General features: G+C 37.0%; 1 protein-coding gene across 1 annotated transcript; it reads left to right on the top strand.

Moving 5' to 3' along the window:
• The first annotated feature begins 2,811 nt into the window (after nucleotides 1-2,811).
• LOC132136708 (ceramide synthase-like) lies at nucleotides 2,812-22,510 on the top strand. The gene is made up of 5 exons (XM_059547294.1): nucleotides 2,812-3,307; nucleotides 14,460-14,546; nucleotides 18,082-18,301; nucleotides 19,780-19,875; nucleotides 20,960-22,510. The coding sequence occupies exons 1-5, from the start codon at nucleotides 3,186-3,188 to the stop codon at nucleotides 21,278-21,280; spliced, it is 846 nt and encodes a 281-aa protein (XP_059403277.1). The 5' UTR covers nucleotides 2,812-3,185; the 3' UTR covers nucleotides 21,281-22,510.
• Nucleotides 22,511-23,455: the final 945 nt, after the last annotated feature.

Raw genomic sequence — 23,455 nt, 5'->3', positions numbered from 1 at the left:
AAATATTTTCATGTCATTTTTTACATCATCTGAGCTTAAGTAAAACATATCCAAAATAATTTTTGAAATATTTGATATATTTTGGATTTTATGAGTTGTGACTCCCAGGTCACGTTGCCTGATTAGGGTATAAAAAAAGGACCAAGTCATTAATCTGTTAACTGTTACTGGCCTACTTGCCACTACATGCTTAAAACAATTATATCCTATACTTTACCTGATGAAATGTTGACAAATTATTTATCATTCAAAACCTTACGAACTCAAGATTCAGCCTGTGAAAACCATTTTGAAATTGGACCTTGCTTTACCATAAAAATGGTACTCTGTTACCCCCCATTTTTTAAATAGGCTCGGTGTTCATCTTCAGTTCTCTCTTCCCAGCAGTTCAGTCAGTGTACTGTTTGAGTGCATGCATTACTCCGGGATATTGGTTTGTTTGAACTCAGAGGGAGTGTCAGCCACATTAAAAAAGTTAACAGCTTAAGTAATTTGTGGATGAATGCTTATTGGAGACGCGAACCGTTTAAAACGATTCAATTCGATTTGGTGAACTGGTTCAAAAAGATCCGGTTACATCGAATGATTCGTTCGCGAACCGGATATCACAAACTGCTTTGTTTTGAACTCTCTCTCACAACAGACATGGACGAGAAGACAATGCTGAATAAAGTTGTAGTTTTTGCTATTTTTGGACCAAAATGTATTTTTCGATGCTTCAAAAAATTCTAACTGACCCTCTGATGTCACATGGACTACTTTGATGATGTTTTTCTTACCTTTCTGGACATGGACAGTATACCGTACACACAGCTTCAATGGAGGGACTGAGAGCTCTCGGACTAAATCTAAAATATCTTAAACTGTGTTCCAAAAATAAACGGAGGTCTTATGGGTCTGGAACAACATGAGGGTAAGTTATTAATGACATAATTTTGCTATTTGGGTGAACTAACCCTTTAAAATAATCTAAACATCCCAAGCTATTTCTTTACAATTAGTGTGGAGTTATAATCTATGCTTATATTGTTTCTTATATATTTTAATCTCTATAAAATATTATTTTTGTCAGAGTATAAGTGATTACGGGTAGTGTAATAATTTTAATGAAGAGAAAAATCAACTGAAATTTTCTTGATATGTGACAAAATAACTTATTTTGTGTCAAGTAAAAAATAAATAAATACATACATTTGAAAATATGACAAAAATGGCAGGTGAAATTGTGTCACATAATCCCATGTCAGGGATTTACACAAATATTTATGAATGTTTATGAACATTAAAATTCAAGGAGATGTAACTTCAGCTCTGGAGATGTTCTAGCGTACTTCGGGAGAAAACGTTCTCTAATTTTTTTTTTTTTTTTTTTACTTAAAACAGCTTCAAGCCTGAATAAATGTTGTTGTGTGCACATGATTAAGTTATTGTATGACATTGTGGTTTGCAAAGACTGGTTTATCTTAGTTCCTGGTTCGTGGATTGGGAAAACTGTGGAGCAGTGTTGTGGAAAGGTACAACAAGGAGCATTTGTAATTGGTTCCTGTGGGACTGAAGGGTTGAAGTCACACTCTCGTCTTTCCTAGATCAGCATGAATGGGCAACTAAGGGAGTGGGGGTTGGTGGGACAGATGGATTAGGACTGTGTAGGCTGTTTGGGAACAAAGGCTCTCCTGTATGTGTACTCAGCACGGCGTAATCACTTGTAGCTATCACAGTTCATAAAGTTTGTGATCCAAATCCCAAATCCATTATGCTTGCTTTTTGTGTCTTTCCTGTCTACACAAAAACATAGACAGCATTAACATACATATCCACAAGATTTAAAAAGCTCATAAATCCAAGCTTTCGACAAGACATTTCATATTAGAGACATTATATAAAAACAAGCTAAAAAGACTCTTGAGCAAAGACTCTCACTGACATTTTAAGAGTGAATTATTTAGGAACAGAATCTACTTGTGGTTATTAACGGCGAAGCGCCTAGATGGCGCTGTTGTGCGGCGAGAGAGTCGTTCCCGCGAATTGTTTCTTTTTTCTCGAACAGTTCGTTTAAAAAAGATTCATTCACTCTTTACGTCATCACGTGGTCCAAAACATGTCAGCATGACCAGAGCCGTTAAATATGAGCATGGCATAATAAATGCTCTTAAAACGCTCCAGTAAGGCAATATGTAGGCACATTTAGGATTTTTGAATCCTTAACCGTGTAAATTTAAATTGAAACAATACTACTAGCCTATTAATTCGATTTTCTCGGCCAAAAGTAATAAAGGCTATTCATTAAACAAAGCCTGTCTCAATCTTTTAATTTGTACTATTTATGTTATTCTGCAAAATTACTCGTTGAACCCAATAGACTGTAGGTTGAACCACTCAGATAAAACAGACTTATAATTATTATTATTATTGATGTAGCATATGTTGATTCTTGGTAAATTCTTTAACTATAAATTTCAGTGTATGAAGGCAAACTCTATTAAAAAGTATTTTGTAACTATTTAAAATTATTGAAACGTATGAAATTTACGTAAACAGGCCTGCAGATTTGCTGGGAAGATGAATGACCTTGATTTATCGGAAGATGGAAGAACCATCTTTGTTCATTTGTACACGCCGTGCCCTGCTTTATTAATCCATTTATTCATTTGTACATTTACAAAAGCCGTGATAACTGTATTTTTGTCTATCGTGTTCAATAAAAACAAACCCGCTCAGTCCGGTTCGTGAACGAATCAGTTTTGTGAACCGGCTCAAACGACTCATGAAAAAGATCCGACTCAAAAGAACGATTCGGACATTACTGTCCTCCAACTCTAAACCCGCGCAGGACTGAGCAACGCTCGCCGAGCAGCGGATATGCGCGCGGTCTCAACAACTGTCTTAATCGTATCCGCGGACGCTATTCACGTAGCTTCGTATTACTGACAAGCGGAGACCGCATGTTAAAGGAGCTCATCGGTTCACGAACCGTAACATGTAACAGAATACTCGCTGGTCCCGGTTTATGAGGCAAGAGTGAAGAGCAATCAATCACCGGATACCTCCACCGTTATTCGGTGTGTGTACAGTACAGTGAGCGCTGCTGAGGCAGGAGAACCGTTGCTCTAATGCTTTCCTGATCACACCGATTCAGCGTTGCTATTTTCGACCAAACAACAGATCAGGTTATATAGCGGAACAAGATGTTGCAAGTACTGCTTTGTGGCGTTGTGGTCTTCCCCGGTCTCTTCTTCACTTTCAGAAAAGTGCTCCCGTCCATTTTCAAGCAGTGGACAGATGCCGACGTCGTGTTGGTCAGCGAGAGGTGAGTTTGGTGACAGTTGAGCAGTTCTGCAAGGCCAGACAGCTCTTGTAGTATCATTTGCTTGTTTACTGGTAAAGCTAGTCTCATTCGGCCCGGCTGAGGGATGAAAATAGAGTCTACACGTTCCGTGTTATTCACACGAGAAAAACTGTTTTGTTTCTGTGCTACATTTTAACAGCTTGATAGAAACAATTATACCAGCTGTTAAAATCCCACTGCAGTGTTTGCATCTTGGGGCATCGCTGTCTCAGGGTCCCCCAAACAGTCAGTCAGTCAACCCTGAGGCCCCAATATAGAAAAAGCTAGATTTTCACAGCACAGCAACGTTTAAAATAATATTTACAAGCATTAATATTATTGTTCCCTTGTACAATTTTTGTCAGGCCATGCACTTTTTTCTGAGACATATCTCTCTAGGACCTTCTAGGACCCCATGGGTCTGCGTGTACTTTAGCCTTGTAATACTTAGTAGCCTAGACAGATTGATTTAGTTACATGTTTCGGCTTATGTGTTAAGGGGCTCAGTTATGTTTATAATCCGTTCTGTTCATGTTATCCTGTGATATATTCAGCTGATCACATGACCTTCATCACTTCCTCATTAATTCAGACATGGGCAGTCCACGGAGAATGACCATGAATTGGACAACTTTGTACAGACCTCTTCTATATTTTCCACAGATTAATGTGCTTACATTCCTGGGTGAAATATAGGTGTTTAATGATCTGAATTCAACCTGAGATCCAAACAAATTTGGGCAGTAAACCCAGTGCACAGAGTCAGTCCTTAACCATTAGTGGGAGATGTTCTCCAACTGATTCAGCATCTGCATTTTTGAAACTACTAGCCATTATTTTAACCTTGAGGGGAACCTTTATCTGTGGTATCCATATGTGCATGTTTTTGCAGATAAACAGCCTCTCAGATAATTTCTGAGTTAGTTCAGCTTGAATTGTCATTGACAGGAGTTTTGTGCTCTTTCTAGCTTACACAGCCAAGAATGTGTCAGATGTTATACAATAAAATAATTCCTGGATTCAACTTTGAGATATTCGGGCTTCATAATTTTGGTGCAGAATGTATAACATGTATTTTATCTCTTTTTGAAGCCATTATTTGTGTGATTTGTAACCAATATGGAACACATTTTACGTCCATGGTTAAATCCATGCTTGGGAAATTTAATTTACCGTATAACTTCTTGGTCAGTTGTATTGTCTGAATGATTGTTGACATGGAAAACTGTTTTCAAACCCAATCCCTCAGTTTTCAGTATTGTTTCTGTTTCGAAAAGGCCAATTGTTGGTGTTTTTTATTTAGCAATGGCCTTAATCCTACCCAATGCCTTTGATTTCTTCACATCTCTTTGCTTTTTATGTGCCAACCTTCATTTTGCAGTTTTTGGTTTTATGAGCTCAAATTCTATCAGTGTTTGTGTTTTCTGATTGGGTGGGAGGTCATTTGATATTATGGCTAAACTTGGTAATATTTTGTTTCAATTTTGCTTCAACCTTTCCATTGAGTTCCTGTTGTGCTAGATTCTTCCAAACCAATGCAACTTTGTCAATCATTGAAAGTCAAACACCCAAAAAGTTGCTGTATCAGCATGAGATTAAGTTACAGCAGAGTCCTGGTCTCCTGATTCAGAATTGGTTCTTCACGTTCCTTCCCTTCCAAGAGAACCAACATATTATGGACTCAGTGCAAAGGTTACAGAAAGGCGCCTTTTTTATATTCAGTGTATTTTTTTGCAGACAGTTTGAGGAAGCTAAGATAAAAAAGCTAGGATCAATCAGTTCCTAATCCATGACAAAAAGAACAGCTGCATCTCCGAAGGGAGTTTGTTCTCTGCCCTCGTGTGTCAGAAAAGATAATAGATTGCATAAATTTGAGCGTTGGCCTGGAGTGTCATGTTTCTTGAGATGTTGTTCTTTTAAAAAGAGTTATTGATTGACCAACATGATCCAGTGGATGCTGGAAAGTTGGTGAGCAACAAGGCTTACTGCGTGGTTAATATAAGATAGATACATGGTCATGGATTGATAGATGGGTAGTTGATCTTGAGGCTCAGACTGCTGTTGATGGTGGTTAGAGGATGTGCTGAAGGCCTCTGGACTGCAGTGAAGGGGATGAAGGCTGTTAGAGGAGTGATAATGAAGAGTCGGGACTTTAACACAGAAGCTTTTTTTTCAATCACTATTCTGTGTGTTTGTACATGTTAGAATGAGACAACTAGTCTGAATCACTAATGGTTATTTATCATTCTCTGGCAATCCAGACTGTAATGAAGCCAGCTTGTTGGTTTTTAACCTCTTCATCTTTTGCCATATAAGAGGTCATTGTTCTATAAATACATCCTGTTAGTTTTAGAACTCCAAATTTTCTTGTTAGTCTAAAAACAGTTTATATTGAAGCCAGTCTGCCAAAACAACAGGTTGTGGAATGTGCCACTTTATGATGTAATAGTTTGGCTAAACCACGCCTCCAAAAAGATCAATGCCTACAATGCCAGTTTAGCCCCGCCCACCTGATTTATGTATGTAGTGTAAATAAAAAGAGAGGCAAATTCAGGTTTATGTAGAAACCAAACGATAAAGATACTTAAAAGACAACAAGATGCTGTACAGTGTCAAGTTATGGAAAAAAAGTCTTTGCATCACCTTCCTTCCAAACTCAATTTTTAAGGAAAATCCAGACCGTCTCAGAACTAGTGGTCAACCGATATTGTTTTTTTGACAGCTGATGCTGGTATCTTGGAAAGCAGGGGGGTCGATATAATTTATTATTTCAATTAATATTCAAGAAATGTGAAATTATTTCACAATGGATTAAAAAATAAATGTATAAAATAAACATACCTTTACATTAGATGACAAAGTATTTTTCACAAATAAATAAATATTTCATACAGATATAATTAAAAAGGAAGTACACACTGTGACAAACAGTACACTCAATATTCGGGGAAGTTTGTGTGCATTGGGAATCATATTTTTCAAATAAAGCAAAGGTAACACTCATTTTACATACAGCACACAGTGAAAATAACATGAATATGACAGTGGGCAAATGCATAAAGCGCAGAATAATTTGAAATTGCGAGTTTAAAGTTTAAAGCATTCAATTCACACAGAGCCACCATCACACAGAGAACACGTGATCATGCTGGATACACATACACACTTCACACAATCTCACAGCTAGATTCGACCAAGTTTGCAAGGTTTGTGAAATTAAATGTTCATTAGTCATTCAAATATTTGTTTGAATTATATAAATGCGTATTTGCTTAAAGGGTTAGTTCACCCAGATAGCAAAATTATGTAATTAATAACTTACCCTCATGTTGTTCCAAACCCATAAGACCTCCGTTTAACGTGGGGACACAGTTTAAGATATTTTAGATTTAGTCCGAGAGCTCTCAGTCCCTCCATTGAAGTTGTGTGTACGGTCTACTGTCCATGTCCAGAAAGGTAAGAAAAACATCATCAAAGTAGTCCATGTGACATCAGAGGGTCAGTTAGAGTTTTTTGAAGCATCAAAAATACATTTTGGTCCAAAAATAGCAAAAACTACGACTTTATTCAGCATTGTCTTCTCTTCCGTGTCTGTTGTGAGAGAGAGTTCAAATCAAAGCAGTCTGGATATTCGGTTCGCGAACGAATCATTCAGTTCACCAAATCGAACTGAATCGTTTTAAACGGTTCGCATCTCTAAAACGCATTAATCCACAAATGACTTAAGCTGTTAACTTTTTTTAATGTGGCTGACACTTCCTCTGAATTTAAACAAACCAATATCCCGGAGTAATTCATTTACTCAAACAGTAAACTGACTGAACTGCTGTGAAGAGAGAACTGATGATGAACACCGAGCCGAGCCGAAAATGGCAAATATCGGCCGATATATTGGTCGACCACTAGTAAGAACTTGGTCCTTTATTTGCTTCATTTTACCATGGATTCATTTAAAAATAATCAAAAGATGAAGCTGTGCCGATTATATAGGATCCGACGGTAATGTCGCACCACAACAGTGTGAGTAATGGTTTGCTATAACTGTTAAATATGTGGTTACTCACTATTGCTTTGTTGTTACAGATCGTTTGATATGAACTGAGTATTTATGCGTCTTTAACCTAAATCACAGCAGCATCCATCTATGAAGGCTGTAGGCTGTCAAACGTACACAACCAATCTTAGCAATGGGCATTTACTTCCGAGTTTACAATCCACCACACCTATTAAATTATAGTGTTTGATGAGGGGGTCAAAACAGGATAGTAAATTATATAAAAATCTTCATAACAATATAAGTGGACCTTAAGGAACGGTACAAAATAATAAAAAAGTCAGTTCATGACTGTAAGTGTCAGAAAAATAATGTAACATCAATAGATTTTCTGTGATCGCACTGGGTAAGAATAAGAGAGAAAAAAAGAGCACAGTTTATAAGCATGCAACTTTTAACAGAACCTTGTAAAAGCAGGCCTAAAATGTCCATTATCTCATAATGTAACCAATGTCTTGATTGTAGCTTATATTTACATACAACAATTTAGACGTGCCTGTATTCGGTAATGCAATATATCACGGTAATGAATGTGCACAATATTGTTATCATGGGCACTTCTAAATACCGTGAATAATTATACATTATCAATTATTCCGAATTTGGGATGCATTTTAAGAATACTTTTCCCATCAACTGGTCAAAATGCACAACACCGCTATATGCTGCTTGATAGATGCGCGTGTGTGGTCTGAAAAATTCTTCTGAACATTCATTAATCTTAGGTATTCCAATATTTAATAACACGTTGTTAAAATCGAAAGTTGCAACTGTGTTATTTAATGAGCTAACATGAACTAAGACTTTTTTTTTTAACAAAGATGAATAACTTCTATAGCAAATGTAGCTATTGCTCATTGTGAATGTTAATGTTTAACTAATTAGTTCATATTGTAAAGTAATACCTATTGGTCTTTATTGTTCTTTTGCACTTTAATCTGTGTAAAACATTTAACTTTATATATTTTTTCTGTATTGCTTCATTGCATTTAAACATTGTTATTTTTGTTATAAGATACAAGTTATTAAACTTGTTATACTGTATTATGATCACTTTTTTCAAACAAAATTTCAATATCGCAATAATACCGTATACCGTGAAAAAGCATTAGCAATTAATCGTAACATGAAAATTTCAAAATTATCAAAAAAATTATCAAAACTGACAATGCAGACATTTCTAATTTTACAAAACATTCTATTCATCAAAGAATTCTGAAAAAATTATTACTTGTCTCCACAAACATATGAATCCGCAAAAACATTTTCAACATTGATTGTAGAGCAGCAAATCGCCATAATAGAATGATTTCTTAATGATCATGTGACACTGAAGACTGGAGTAATGATGCTGAAAATTCAGCTTTGCCATCACAGGAATAAATGTCATTCTAAAATATATTAAAATAGAAAAGTTATTTTTAATTGTAATTATATTTCACACCATTACTGTTTTATTGTAATTTTGTTCAAATAAATGCAGCCTATGTGAAGAGACTTCTTTCAAAAACCTTGTAAAACCTTCATATTTTCCATTAAAACTGGAAGTTCAGACAGAACATATTGAAGGGTGTTTATCTCATAATTGTATCTGGAAATATGTATGCTATTAAAACTGTCTCTAGCAGGGCTTGATTGGATTAACAATGCAAACATGATTTTTAGATATTTATCCACAGGGGTGCCCTGCATCTGGAAGGAGGCAACTGCTGCTTTTGGATATTTTTGTTCCAACTATAATCAAACACAGCTGAACCACAGCTGGTTTTTGGGTTCATTTTAAAATGTCACACTCTAAAAAAATATTTGGTCATATATGGACTAACCCAGCTTAACTCAACAGCTGGGTTAGTCCATCTTTCACCCAAAGTTGGGTAGAAACAACCCTGCATTTTTAAGAGTGCAGACAAACATGTTGTAGCAGGCTTGAAACCAAAGACTGAAGATGGACCACTAGAAAAAGAAGTGAAAGGAATTGCAATGCTCAAAGGCCACTGCATGGCTGCCTAATCAGTCAGTGGCTTAACAGACATTGTTTTTGTATGAAGATAAACCAGGTTTGACTAGTTGGCATGGCCTTTATATTCCATATTTAACCCTACAGTGGGGTTTTTTTTTTTCTGTTCCTGTAGAATTTTTGTAATGCCACAAGCTAATTGGTGACATTTTACTGTGACTTCAAAGTGATTAGTCACATTGGATCAAAAAACCTGAATGCTGTCAGGAAGCAAATATGGCAGATTTCAAATGGGATACCCATTGGGGTCTTGTAGTGAAACAAGTGCCCTTTGAAATGCTAATGGATAGCTATAGGAGATCTATTTAAGTATTATAGATCTCCTTCCTACTTCTGGATACTGACTAATAAGGCAGCATTGTATGGTTTTACACACAGCTTATGTGTTGGCTATATGAAAGGAAGTCCTGCTTTCATTTATTGTGAAAGGCATTGTCTGACCTTTTTGCCTTTAATGCATGGTTATTGTTGTTAACTGAAAACCGTTAAAAAACATTTATTGAACATTACTTCTAATAAACATGAACTGAAATAAAATAAAATATAAACATATATTATTTCAGCTACAGTTGCAAAAGCAAAATTTCTCATTTTTATTTAGTTTAATGCCAAAAATAAACTAACTCAAGAAAAACTGAAGAATAAAGCTTAAAACAACATATTTACTAAAGAAAAATTCATAAAATATGACCAATATTAACTGAAATTATATTGAAAACAGAAAATCTTAAAATAAAATGTAATACAAAATATATATAAATTTAACGTTATTAAAGCTTACTGGATTATATATTTAAAAGAAAATACTATTTTAGCTTTTCTACCTAAAAAAATAATGTTTAATTCAATGTACTAATTCAGTTTAATTTAGTTTGTGAAATTTACTAACACTTTCTAAATTATTATTTTTTTTAAGTGCACTAAAACGCTGCGTTTAAGGAGCATGTGCTTTAGTCTGACCCAAATACAAATATTTAGCCTGGTGTGTGAAAAACAGAAACATTTAGAATAGATTTTGTTGGCGTTTGACATGCTGTATGCTTTTGAAATGTAAGCTTAGCAAACATTTTTAAAGATTTTGGTCATTCAAGTAGACATGAGCTGACTAGAAAATACATGCTCATGGGCTTTACCCAGAAAACCACACAGTAAATAATTTTGCTTGCAAAAGTACTTATGTAGTGCTAAGTTAGACCTTGATCACAAGGAGCAGGATTGAGCACTCGTTTTTGGACACATTAAGAAAGTATGTCATAAGTAGGGGTGCACCGAAATTTCGGCCGCTGAAAATTTTCGGCCGAAATGGCATTATCGGTTTCGGGCCGAAATAAAAAAAACAGCCGAAAACGTAAACCGAAAATGAATGTCACCCGCCCCTCCCATCCGTGAGCAAGCGCTTAGGTTTCACTCACGGTACGGTACGGTAGGTTTCACTCTATACGAGAGGACACCAAAGTTGCAATATGTAACATTTGTTCTGCAAAAATCTCCAAAATTGTGGATTTTTTTGCACAATTTTTAAAAAACTATTTTATTTGATGGAACATAAAACTTGAAGAATAATTATTATTTATTGTAAAAAATATTTTATGTTTTGTTATGTAACTGTTAATAAAAGTTTGATTATTATATTGTGATTTTTCAATTCAGATCCATTAAATCCAAGCAATATATATATAAGTTTTTAAAAGAAGCCATTTTCGGCTTCAGTTTCGGTTTTCGGCCAAGTGCATCCTAAATTTTCGGTTTCGGCGCAGAATTTTCATTTCGGTGCATCACTAGTCATAAGAGCCCCCCCAAAGCTACAGAAAAGACACATTTTCTTATTCTCCTTTTTGCTTTCTTTCTGAGCTTGTTGTAAAAAAAAAAATGGAGAGAGAGAAGGGGATACAAAGAGTGGATTGTGTGAAACGGGTCTTGTGACAGTATCCAGGCAGCAAAGCTCCAAGGATGGAGGGATCTGGGGAGCAGAGGTCTCTGTGTGCGTGTGTACGTGGAGGGGAGCGCTTATCTACTGGACAACTCAGGCATAAGCTGTCAGGCCCCGGTCATGTGACCACTGTTGTCATGACGAGCAAGCATCATCGCATGTACAATGCTCAGCCGTGCAGCTCACCAGACAGTCAGAGGCTTAGACAGAGCCCTACACTAAACTTACACTTCATTTCATTCTGCTTTCACAGCATAATGTGAATGTAATATATTGGGCTTCGTAATTATTGCAATACATTGGAAAAACAAACAAACATATAAATGTATAAATATATATATATATATATATATATGTGTGTGTGTGTGTGTGTGTGTGTGTGTATTAGGGCTGTCACTTGATAAAAACAAACAAGTTAATCGCATATTTTAATGAAATCATTCATTAATATATAGATACTTCTGTTACTAATGTATAATATACTGTTATACAGTATAACGGCTGACAGGACAGGAAAATTCTCTTTATCGACAAATGTACATTAAATTTAAACAATACCCAACCTAGCCTTTAGTCTGTTGGGATATGTCTCTGTCTCTACTGAATTTGCACATGTAGACTTTGCAGTATTTGCCCACTCTTCTTTGCATAACTGCTCAAGTTCAGTTCAATTTGTTGGTGACCGTTTGTGGACTGCAGTCTATAATTCAATATTTTCTTTTCTATACCCACTGTATGTGTATATATCAAGCGGCAACCTTCCACTCACTCTCTTGAAACCAACACAGAAGTGAGTAAAACTTCATCGACTGGCCGCTGGAGGCTGGCTCCAAAAGGGAGTCAATCCCATAGACTCCCCATGTGAAAATGCCCAACTTTACAGCATTTCAGCCTGGTGCAAAAGATTACTTTGTTCTATATAGCAAATTTTGCCCTTCGTGACAACTGTGAGTGGCGTGGAATTTTTTATATATATATAAATTATAATTATTATAATTTATAATTATAAATTATATTAAAGGGATAGTTCACTTTGAAATTAAATTTTGGTATGTTTTAGCTTACCTCAAGGGCAACCAAGATGTAGGTGTCTTTGTTTCCGCAGTAGTTTAAATTTTGATATTTTTAGGTCAAACCGTTCTTGTCTGTCAGTCATATAATGCAGGTCTATCGTCACCACCTCAAAGAGCATGTACAGAGAAGTCCAAATTAAACAATTCCCCATCGTAAGTACACATTTATGGCCTAAGACACGAAACGAGTGGTTAGTTTGAGAAAACGAACAATATTTATCTAGTTTTTATCTATTGTACACAACCACGTCCAAGGGGGCACGTGCGCTTCCTGGTGTGTGACGTGTGCGTGCGTTCTGGCTTAGTCTGCGCAAGTGCCGGAAGTGATCTCTTGCGCATGTACGTCACTCATTGTTTACACTGAACAGAGATTGTAAGTAAGACGGCTTATAGAAATGGTACTAATTTGCGCTTATCCGGGATGTTTAAACCAACGTAAAAGAAAACAATTACGTATGCTCGTGCAAACTCATCCGGGAGTGGTTCTTGGAGTGGAGTTTTCACGCATTCCCAATTTATGAGCCTTCTCTCTTGAAGTTATGGTTGATTGCTCTTCGGCTGGATATCAACACACCCATAAACTTACTAAAGTTGGTTTATAATGCACCCTATAATCTTTGCGATAATAATAAAAATACAACACATTACTCACTCTATTGACAGCGTGCCATTGGGTCCCTGTGACCTTGGACGTCGCCTCCAGTTTATACGTGGCAAACTAAACACAACGTGCAAAACGCTGCGGCTAAACAGCGGAGAAAACTCAGGATCTTCAGTCAGGCAGGTGTGTGATGCGATACTGTCAATGTCCTCGTCGTCGTTTTGTAGTTGTGGCATTGCTATGTTCCATTCGTGACAACATATGCTCTCCACTTCTGTTGGCATCTCACAACACTTGCTACTAAAACACCACCAATTTTGAAGAGATCTCTGTCTCTCTGAGGCTTGAAGACGTGCTGCTGCAGCGATGCTTCCTCTACCGCTTGGAGTTCTTGATCTGTGTATTCTGGTTCAAATAAATATGGTTGTGAAAAAAATTCAACGTTGTCTGTTGATATATCGAAATCGTCTTCCATTGCGATTTCCTGTACGTCTAAATATTTTTAGATCTTCACAGTGAAAGGTAACACTTCCGAAATCTCTGTGTAAACAATGAGTGACGTACGCGCAAGCGATCACTTTCGGTGCTTGCGCAGACTAAGCCAGAACGCGCAGGTAGTTTTATTCTGGTTTATTCAAACAGGACAGATACAAAAACCAGGTACTGGTGAAGAATAGGATGCCGTATAGGACTGTTCATCTGTCATCTTTAACCAGTTTATTAATTCCTGTCCAACAGTTTCCCGCTATGGACAAGCATCTTCAGAGTACAGACCCAAGAGAAATACTAACACACCATTAGTCAGCATGGAAAGATATATCACGTGACCTCTGACTATTATTAACAAATCAAGCTCAAATATTTACTGAATGTGCTCACATAAGCAAAAAACATGTCAGGGTACAACAGAAACACTTTATCTTTCCCACACACAAACAGTTTGACATTATCTGTGGTGGATGTTTTTCAGGCCTGGCTGACTCTAACATTTAACCTCGATTAACACGGTAGCTACACCGAGCACTGTCGCGTAACTCGGGCATGGATGTCAGGTCACGGTTGTCACCCTTCCCTGATGAACAGAGGAGCTCAGATCAACAAAAATCCATATAGACTTTTGAAACGAAGACTTGTGTTAGAATATTCTTACACATCAATATAATTAAAGTACTGGGGCTGTCAAGCTCCAAAATGTAAAAAAAGTGGTCCATATGATTTGTGCAGGACAGACTGAAATTTAAGTTATACACTGAAAACGTTGGCATTTAGTTAATCAATTTCAAATTAATGTCCAAGTCACTGGTATATGCTTCAAAGGAACTTTATAAAGAATATTTTTTTTATTACATTACATGAAACCATAGTATCTTTTACAGTTTCTAGGGTGGAAATATTTAAGTTAATAAGATAATAAAGTATGCGGTCACCTGGATGAATTTGTCATCTCTTTCTCTTGAAGGCTGGTGTCATCCATTCACGCTTTTATGGCCACCACAGCTGGCATCATCGTGGTGTCCTCATGCAAAGGCAATGTGATTATGGACCGGTAAGTTGGCCAACCCTTGCCACACCTTTCACAGTGCATGAGAACTTTTCTGAAGCAAAGAAACATATTGTCCTGCGTCATTGCAAGTAGCCTAGGTATAAAGGTAATGACAAAAAAGATCCATCCGAGCCTGATAATGATTGGTCAACATAAGCCCCTTTCACACTGCACGTCGGACCCGGCAAATTGGACCCGGCAAATTGAACCTGGGTCGGGGACCTAGTAACATTGGCGGGTTCAATCCCGGGACGAGCGCTGTGTGAACAAAAGCCAGATCTAATGCCGTGTCGAAGTGATGACGCACGTTATAGCGCGACTCTTTCACCGGCTGTTTTGAAGGAAGATCAACATTCGTGACAAAAAAATATGTGCAAACTGTAATGAAGCAGAGATCAGTTAGTTCCTCACTTTCTGAGCTGAAGCTGAGATCGTTCGCTTGCTTCAGTGAAAGTATAACTAGCCTAACGTTTTCGACTCGTACATTACATGTCACGCCCTGATGTCACGTGTCGTTACAGGACCTTTACGGGTTGTGTGTGAAAGCACGCACATATCCCAGGTAATCACTGGCAGTGTGAAAGTGCAAAATCTAGCGACCCGGGAACAATTGCCGGAACACTTTACCCGTGTATTTGCCGGAATCACAGTGTGAAAGGGGCTGTAGTGTTCAAATCATACTACAAAGCACCGCTACACCTATAGTGTATATGACTGTGTCTATAATAGAAATAAAGTGCCTGTCAATAATTATTTTTTCAGCATCCAATTACAATTAAATTTTACACTACTGTTCATAAGTTAAGGGTTAGTAGTTTTATTTAACAAAGAGGCATTAAATTGATCACAATAAAATTCACGAAGTGACAAAAGTAGTATATTTCAAATAAATGCAGTTTTCTTGAATTTTCTGTTCATCAAAGAAAAAATTTGTCAAGGGTTCCACAAAATATTATGCAGAAATGCGAAACGTTTCTTGAGCAGCAAATCAGCATATTAGGACGATTTCTGAAGGATCATGTGACACTGAAGACTGGAGAAATGAAATGAAAACTCAGCTTTGCATCACAGGAATAAATGACATCTTAAAATGTATGTTCAAATAGAAAACACATTGAAAAATATCTCACAATAGTACTGTTTTTGCTGTATTTTTTATCAAATAAATATTTCAAACTTAAGAGTACATTCTATTTACATAAATTATAAAAATAAATCATTACATTACAAAATAGGAAATCAGCTTGCAACCACTTGCTGTAAAGCATTACTACAGTAAAACAACAGGTTGATCTTGAAAAGTGGTGCAATGCCGCTTTAAGAAGGAGGTCCATTAGACCCTACCTGCCCAGGCCTTTCTTCATGTCCATGGCCAATCACAACAGCCTCAGGGTAACCGTGCTTACCTCTGTTACTACGCCACATCTGCTGACCCCTTTGGCTCCGCCCCCACCCCAAGGACACACAGAGGAGGAGATTAGGTACACGGAGTTTCAGGGCAACAGCTGTTTCTTTCCTTTGTGCCCTTCCCTGGCATTAGACTGACACCTGCAATTTCAGCATCTGCCACCTGTTTATGTGGGGCGGGTGAAATGTTTGTGGCATAACAGGGTAATCCACAGAAGGCACTTGCCAGTCAGGCCTAGAGAAACCTCCCGACATCTCTGCTAATCCCCCAAAGGCTTAATACTTGGTTTGAGCACATGCGCAGCCATGATCCTGAGTGACAAGAGCATCCAATGACACTGAGTGTTAAAGGCAAAGTTCACTTTCCACACAATGGGAGTGGATGGGGAGCAGAGGATGCTAGCTTAAATACATGCTATGCAGTTTTTGCTGTGGTTACCTTTCACTTTAATTGTATAGGCAGTTTAGACATTTTGGTAAATAACTCTTGTTTTGCAACAAAAACAGCAATAACAACAAACTAGATTTACGCGTGGTTTAAAAGCTTGGGGTAAGAAAGAAGTGTAATAGAAGTGTCTTATGCTCACCAAGTCTGATCAAAAATATAGCAAAAAGGGAATACAGTGAAATATTATTTAGATTAAAAATAATTGTTTTATATTTTAATATATTTTTAAATGTAATTTATTCCTTTTTCAGCAGCCATTACTCCAGTCTTAAAAATCTGCGTAATATCCTGCTGATTTGGTGTTCAAGAAACGTGTCTTATTATTTGCAATGCTGAAAATAGTTGCACTGTTTAATGAAAGTATTAACTTATTTCCCAAAAAAGAAATCATGCGAATCTTATATTTACCATGTAATTGATGTATATATTGTGTGTGGTGTGTATGAAGAGTATTGAGATGTTTCAGGTCAGTGTAGCTGTAAGCTATGTGGTAATTAAACAATTCAGCACTATTCATACATGCAAAGTCTGTGGATCAGTGGGATTTTGCTGTAGGTTATGTAATACATAAACACACACATATGTTTACTTGGCTAACAAAAATGAGTGTATACCTTAGACATCTATTGTTCTTATATAAAGTTAATAACAAATCATGACAAATGACCCCCAAAAGAATGATGCATATTTAATTTCTAAACTTGTACTACTGAGGATCTCCCCAAACATTTTCTGGAGACAAATGTCCTGTTTTTGTCTTTAATGTCCTAATGCACAAAGTTTTATTTTAACATTTTATCCATTTACTCAAAGATATGAATATAATTCATCATACCATACGGTAAATGTATGATATAAAATTTTATATGGACTACTTCTGTAGCCTACACAGTAGAAATTGCTACTATCGCATAATGATGTGATAAATGAACATGACACATTCTAGCTACACCCTATAAAATACACGTCTGTTAAGTTGTTTGTTTGTCTACTGCAATCCATACCCGGCTGAAGCTACTAGACTTTGAGAATCATATCTAAGGACCATAATAAACCATATAGAAACACTCTTACAGGTACAACTGATCAGAACATGTTAACAAACTGCATAGCAACACCATGACAACCACCCACAAGATATGCAATAAGAAAACAACACTTATTTTCTTCAGAAAATCTAGTTAGCATACTAGTATTCAAATGTTTGGCTTCGGTATGATTTTTAAAATGTTTTTGAAAGAAGTTTCTTATGCTCACCAAGCCTGGATTTATTTGATTAGAAATACAGTAAAATATAATATTGTGGGGAAAAAAAATTCAATTTAAGATAACTGTTTTCTATTTTAAAATATTTTAAAATGTAATTTACTCCTGTGATGTCAAAGCTGATTTTTTAATCATTACCCCAGTCTTCAGTGTCACATGATCCTTCAGAAATCATGTTAATATGCTGATTTGATGCTCAAGAAACATTTCTAATTATTATGAGTGTTGAAAATGGTTGCGCTGCTTGATACATTTTTTTTCAAACAATAAAATAAAAAATAAGATACAGACTTTTATAATGCTTTTTTTTATTAATAGGTATTTTTTTTAACAAGCTAGGAATGAACATTTTTGCAAACTGTCTGAAATCACTCCACACACGATTTGTTCACCTGTTCTGTTCATCTTCTGTTCCAGACACTGGCTGGCCACCTATTTTGTCATTTGGTATGGCGTTCCCTACATGTCATATGACATCTTCGCCATGTACCTCAGCCATTACTATCGCTTCCGGGTCAAAGGTCACAAGGACTATAAAAGCCACTCTCTACGAACCGTCAACTCATTTGTGAGGAAAGAGTTCCTGCTGGTGCTCCATCACATTGCACTACTCACCATCCTACTGCCTGTGACTCTGGTGAGAGAGAAAGAGAGAGGACAGATATACAGGATGAGTGATCTGACAGCCAATAATATGATGGAAAGAGAATAATGGGCCATCTCAAATAACCACCTCCACCTGTAGCCAGGACCAAATGGGAGGGAATGTAAAAAGGGGGATGCAGTACTTTTCTGTCTATTAAGTACCTGATCCATGAGAAACAACTACCTTAATAGCATCAGTTACACTGAACATGCAGTGGGACACACACACACACACACAGCGGTGGAAACCTGGTCTTTTGTTTGGTGTCTCTGGGCTGTCATTGGTGATATGAGATCACTTTACCCACGCTTCCATTATTCACACACAGCTGCTACTCAGTTACCTCCTCACACACGCTGCTTTGTGTTCCTGTTCCTCAAAATGACCCACGAAACGCAGTCACAAACACAGACAAAGAGGTTTTGACATGCATGGGAGCGAGAGACGAAGCCCCAGACCACCACAGCAAAACATCTGGCTGTCCAGTGGGTTATACAAGATATATAACATTTCACAAAATAATGAAATATACATTATTTAATACATTACCCAACAGTAATATTTAGTACGGCATTTTGCATGGGAAAAGAGGATATATAGACAATGAAAGTGTTGATAAATAGTACAGAAACCATATCCTCAGTTTGCATACAGTGTGGTTTAGATTACGCTGCAGGTTAGCTGGAAGGGTTCAGATGACTGATCCTTCTTATGTTGTTACATTTATACACACATTACACACCTTTGATCCACCATATCCACTGCTGTGTATCATATCACATATATGTGGACCATTCACAAAACTAGTCATAGAGTAATTCCTACACATCATGTGGGTCTTTAGAAACACCATTCTGTACATCTTGTCTAGTGTATTTTTACAAAAAAATAAGAATTTTATTTTGGAAAAAAGGCAGTATACTACCGTTCAAAAGTTTGGGGTCAGTAAAATGTTTATTATTATTATTAATCTTCAAAAAAATTGTCCACAATAACACTTAAGCACACCATTTTCAAATTGTTATTTATAATAATAATAATAATAAAGCATTTCTTGAGCATCAAATCAGCATGTTAGAATGATTTCTGAAGGATCATATGAAACGAAAGACTGCTGAAAATGACAGCTTTGCCATCACTGAAATAAATGTAAGTTTAAAATATATTAAACTAGTTATAATATTTGATATAATATTTTAAAATTTTATTCTATTTTTAATTGAATAAATGCAGCTTTGAAGAGCAGAAAAGACTTCTTTCAAAAACATTATAACATCTCCCCGACCTCAGTTTGAACGGTAGTATAAACTGGGTTTTATCGTAGTAATTATGAGTTATTAAATTCCATAATCTATTAATTACATAGACTGATGGATTGCATATTTACACCCTTATTGATAACACACTGGAAGAATGTGTGTGTGCATGTTTGTGCTGACTGTGTTTTTTGGTCTCTCTGTGTACATCAGCTCTTCAGGAAGGACCAGGGCGATTACTTCATTGGCTGCCTCTTCCTCACAGAGCTCAGCACTCCTTTTGTTTCACTGGGTAAAATCCTCATTCAGGTAACACATGATTGTGTGTTTTATTCAGCAGTCCTTCATAGTGCTGTTCCTAGCGCTGTCAGTCAACACTTTACATGTTTCCTTTAGTCATGATAAATGTGTTGGTTAAATACAGAGATTGAGGTCTGCAGAGTACCAAACAATCCAAGCAATCCCTCAGTGTCCCTGCTTTAAAGTGAAAAATACTTGCTTATGTCTCTGCTGCTATTTTCCAACCAGAAATTGTCCCATCTTGGATGACAATCTTGGAACATTTTGATTGGACAAAGTGTTAATAATCATTATAATAATGAATAATTTGAATGATCAGTTCTCTCAATTTTTAGAAAGAAAATCCTTTTTGATATTGTAATTTATTTACTGTCACTCACTGACAAAAATGACCCCAAACTTCATTATATGATAGGCACATAAAAATGTCCCTGCTATATGAAGCATTCCCTGTGCTTACTTATTTTCCATTCTCTGTACTTTTCCAAATAACTATTTTTATACTGAGTATTGGTTTCTGCTTATTTGGAGTGATTAAGTGAAATTGCTTTCAGACATGTATCTGTTATATGCCTCCACATGCCCCCTTTTGGTAGTCACCGGTATTGCATCTTAAAGCTGCCCTAACATCTGTAGTAGCTGATTCTTTGACATAAAGACCCAACAAGTTCATAAAGGCATTGTAAAATGAATCCACATTAATTGAGTGGTTTCATCCAGGTCAGAACCAATTCAAATTGGTATTTTATTCAAATTTAAAAATTGATAAATGCACACACATACATAGATTGCATCACATATAGAAAACACAGAAGCTCAACCGTGCATATGCTTAAACTGTTCATAATATAAAACAAACCTTGGTCTAAACTGCTTGATTCATATGGATGCCTTTATGGGCTTTCTGGATCTTCATCAATTTAGTTACCTGGATTTAGTTAGGGACATAAAAAACATCCTAATTTGTGTTAGTCTAATCTTATGGATTAGAAACAAAATGGGTGTGAGTAAATGATGACACTTGAACTGTCTCTTTAATGGTTTACCTTTCCTCTTCCTCTCATTCTTCTGTGTTGACTGTCTCTTCCTGTAGCTGGGGCTCCAGGACTGCTGGCTGCACAAGGCTAATGGTGGCATGGTACTGCTGAGTTTCTTCATGTGCCGCATTGCACTCTTCCCCTACATGTACTGGGCCTACGGCTCCCACTATGGCATCCCACTCTACAGCGTTCTCTTCCATCTGCCGCTCTCCACCAAACTGGGCAGCCTCTGCATCCTGGCACCGCAGGTCTACTGGTTCGTCCTCCTCTGCCGTAAAGGCTACCGACTCTACAAGCGGCAGCGGGATGCGCAAAACCAGGCCTCTCCGCTGTCCTCGCCCGAGCCGGTCTCAGATATCTCCAAGGCTGATTAGTGAAGGTCCGTCTTTATCTAGAACAAACAATCAACCGACATCACAGCTGAAGGCTACGGCACTGCATCTACTACTGTTAAAGTACAACCAAGACTTCATGTTAGAAACATCCTTATTACTCCTCTTCACTTTACTTCATTCCATGCGCACACTTACATTTACACACGGGGCTGTAACAATGCCACCACACTGGATTTACTACAGTGACTTCTAAGAAGCATCTTTTAGGCCAGTTATCGAGGGCCGTAACCCTCTTTTCTTTCTCTGATTGGAGTATCTGTTACAGTTTGGACTGGTGTCTTTGAAAGTCATTGGAATTATCTGTTACTTTTGTTATTTTTGGTTTTGTTCCATGTGAAATGCTTTCCCTGTATACTTGAAGTACAAAAACACACTGGTTTAAACTAGGGAATTTATTATATGTTATATCACAATAAATTCATTGGATTAAACCCCAGTATTTCAAATCACATCCACGCAGCATTTCAGATCACATCCCACTCGGCACAAAGCTCCGGTCACATGGTAAGCATTTCCATGGCTGCAGTTCTGCTGTTCTTGTTTACAGCTCATTAGAGTTCTGTGTGTTTGCACACACACTGCCCTGCTGTGACTGTTTACACTTCTTTACCACACACCGCCCTTTTTGCTCTGAAGGCTGCTAATGAATTCTGCTTCGCTTTGTGGGCCTTTTGAGCATCTAGAGACCTCCCATCCACATGAGGGCAGTAGAGAGTCAGCCATTATGTTTATATGATATAGACAAGACTCAAGTCTATGGGGGATGAGGTCTTTGCAAGGTACAAAGAGCGAGCACATAATGCTTGGCATCTCTTTTAGGCCACATGATGCCCGAGGGCATCTCCAGGCAGTAGTCAAAGCAATAACATTGGGCTTCAGAGCAATAGATTGTGGGTAGGTGGATAGCCCATGTGAACACATGGGTAAAGATAGAAAAGTTGCATGACAGCCTTCTCTGAAAACTGATCTTTATATATCTAAAGTATGTAATACTGGGTTCATACGGTCTTGAGAAGAAGGAACAAGTCAGGGAATCCTAAATTTGAGATTGAGATGTGTGGAAAAAGTCATAAAAAGTCTTGAAAATTCATCATGTCTCTAGTCATGTCTCTAGTCAGTACAATTTTTGTAGCTCTTCGGCTGAATTTTTTTTTTTGCTAGATGTCACTTTATGATTACGATGTCTACTAAATCATTTCTAGAACATTTTATCCAGAAAAGTCACTGAAATTCAATGGTCAAAAAAGATTTGGGAACCCTAGTAATGGTGTTTGTGAGTTTGAAGTGTGAAATGCTCTTGACACGAGCATTAATATTTATCGTTCTGTTAACTGAGCCTACAGTTTGAGTTGTAAATTAATTCTATTTAATTCTACATTGATAAATATTGCCGTATAAAAGGGTGATTTGCTGTTGCCTAGGGTAATTTTTAGGGATAATCTGTGGCTTATAAGAGCTTGTGTAAGTGTAGGCTTAGCAAGGAATTCACAAGCCTTTGTTTCAGGGCTTTTAACACAACCTGCAGCATCTTTCATAATACATTTAGTGAAGGCTGGATGCCATATAAATGCAGTTTGGCTTTTTGTTAACAGTTACTTCCAGATTCCATTAAGCACTTTCAGAAGTGCAGAACTGACAGATTAAAATGTTGCTCAGTGTGTACCCATGCATTCTTATTTAGTGTTTCTGAGACGAACTGGACCTAAAGGTTGCCTTTAGCAAGTGTGTTTGTGTGTGTGAGAGAGAGACAGAAAGAAAAAGAATTATATAACCGTGTGTATAAGGTCCCAGCTCACTCTCTAGGAGGTTGAGCGGGGTCTTTGCTGGACTGAAAGAGAGCGAATGTGTGTTTTGCTCCCCCTTTCTAAAGCTTTAGTACTTTTCAAAGCTAACTATGCAGTCTTTCAAGCTGCTGCTTATTGTCTATGGCAACACTATGATTTACTTAGTTTTTGTGAAGTGGGATGCATTTGGCAGATGAGTTGGCCATATTAATCATAATGCATGTTATGTTTCAGATTTTTTTTTTATGTTTATGCTTTTTTTCATTTTTTACTGATGTCTGCTACTATAACCAACATTGTCTCCTTTTTCACTCTTTCATTTATAGGTTAGGCTGGTCTTCATAAGACATATCAATAATATATCAAATAC

The sequence above is a fragment of the Carassius carassius genome, chromosome 4 (assembly GCF_963082965.1).
Source record: "Carassius carassius chromosome 4, fCarCar2.1, whole genome shotgun sequence".
Lineage (NCBI taxonomy): Eukaryota > Metazoa > Chordata > Actinopteri > Cypriniformes > Cyprinidae > Carassius > Carassius carassius.
Note: the sequence above shows the minus strand (reverse complement) of the source record. Positions and strands in the feature narration are given on the sequence as shown.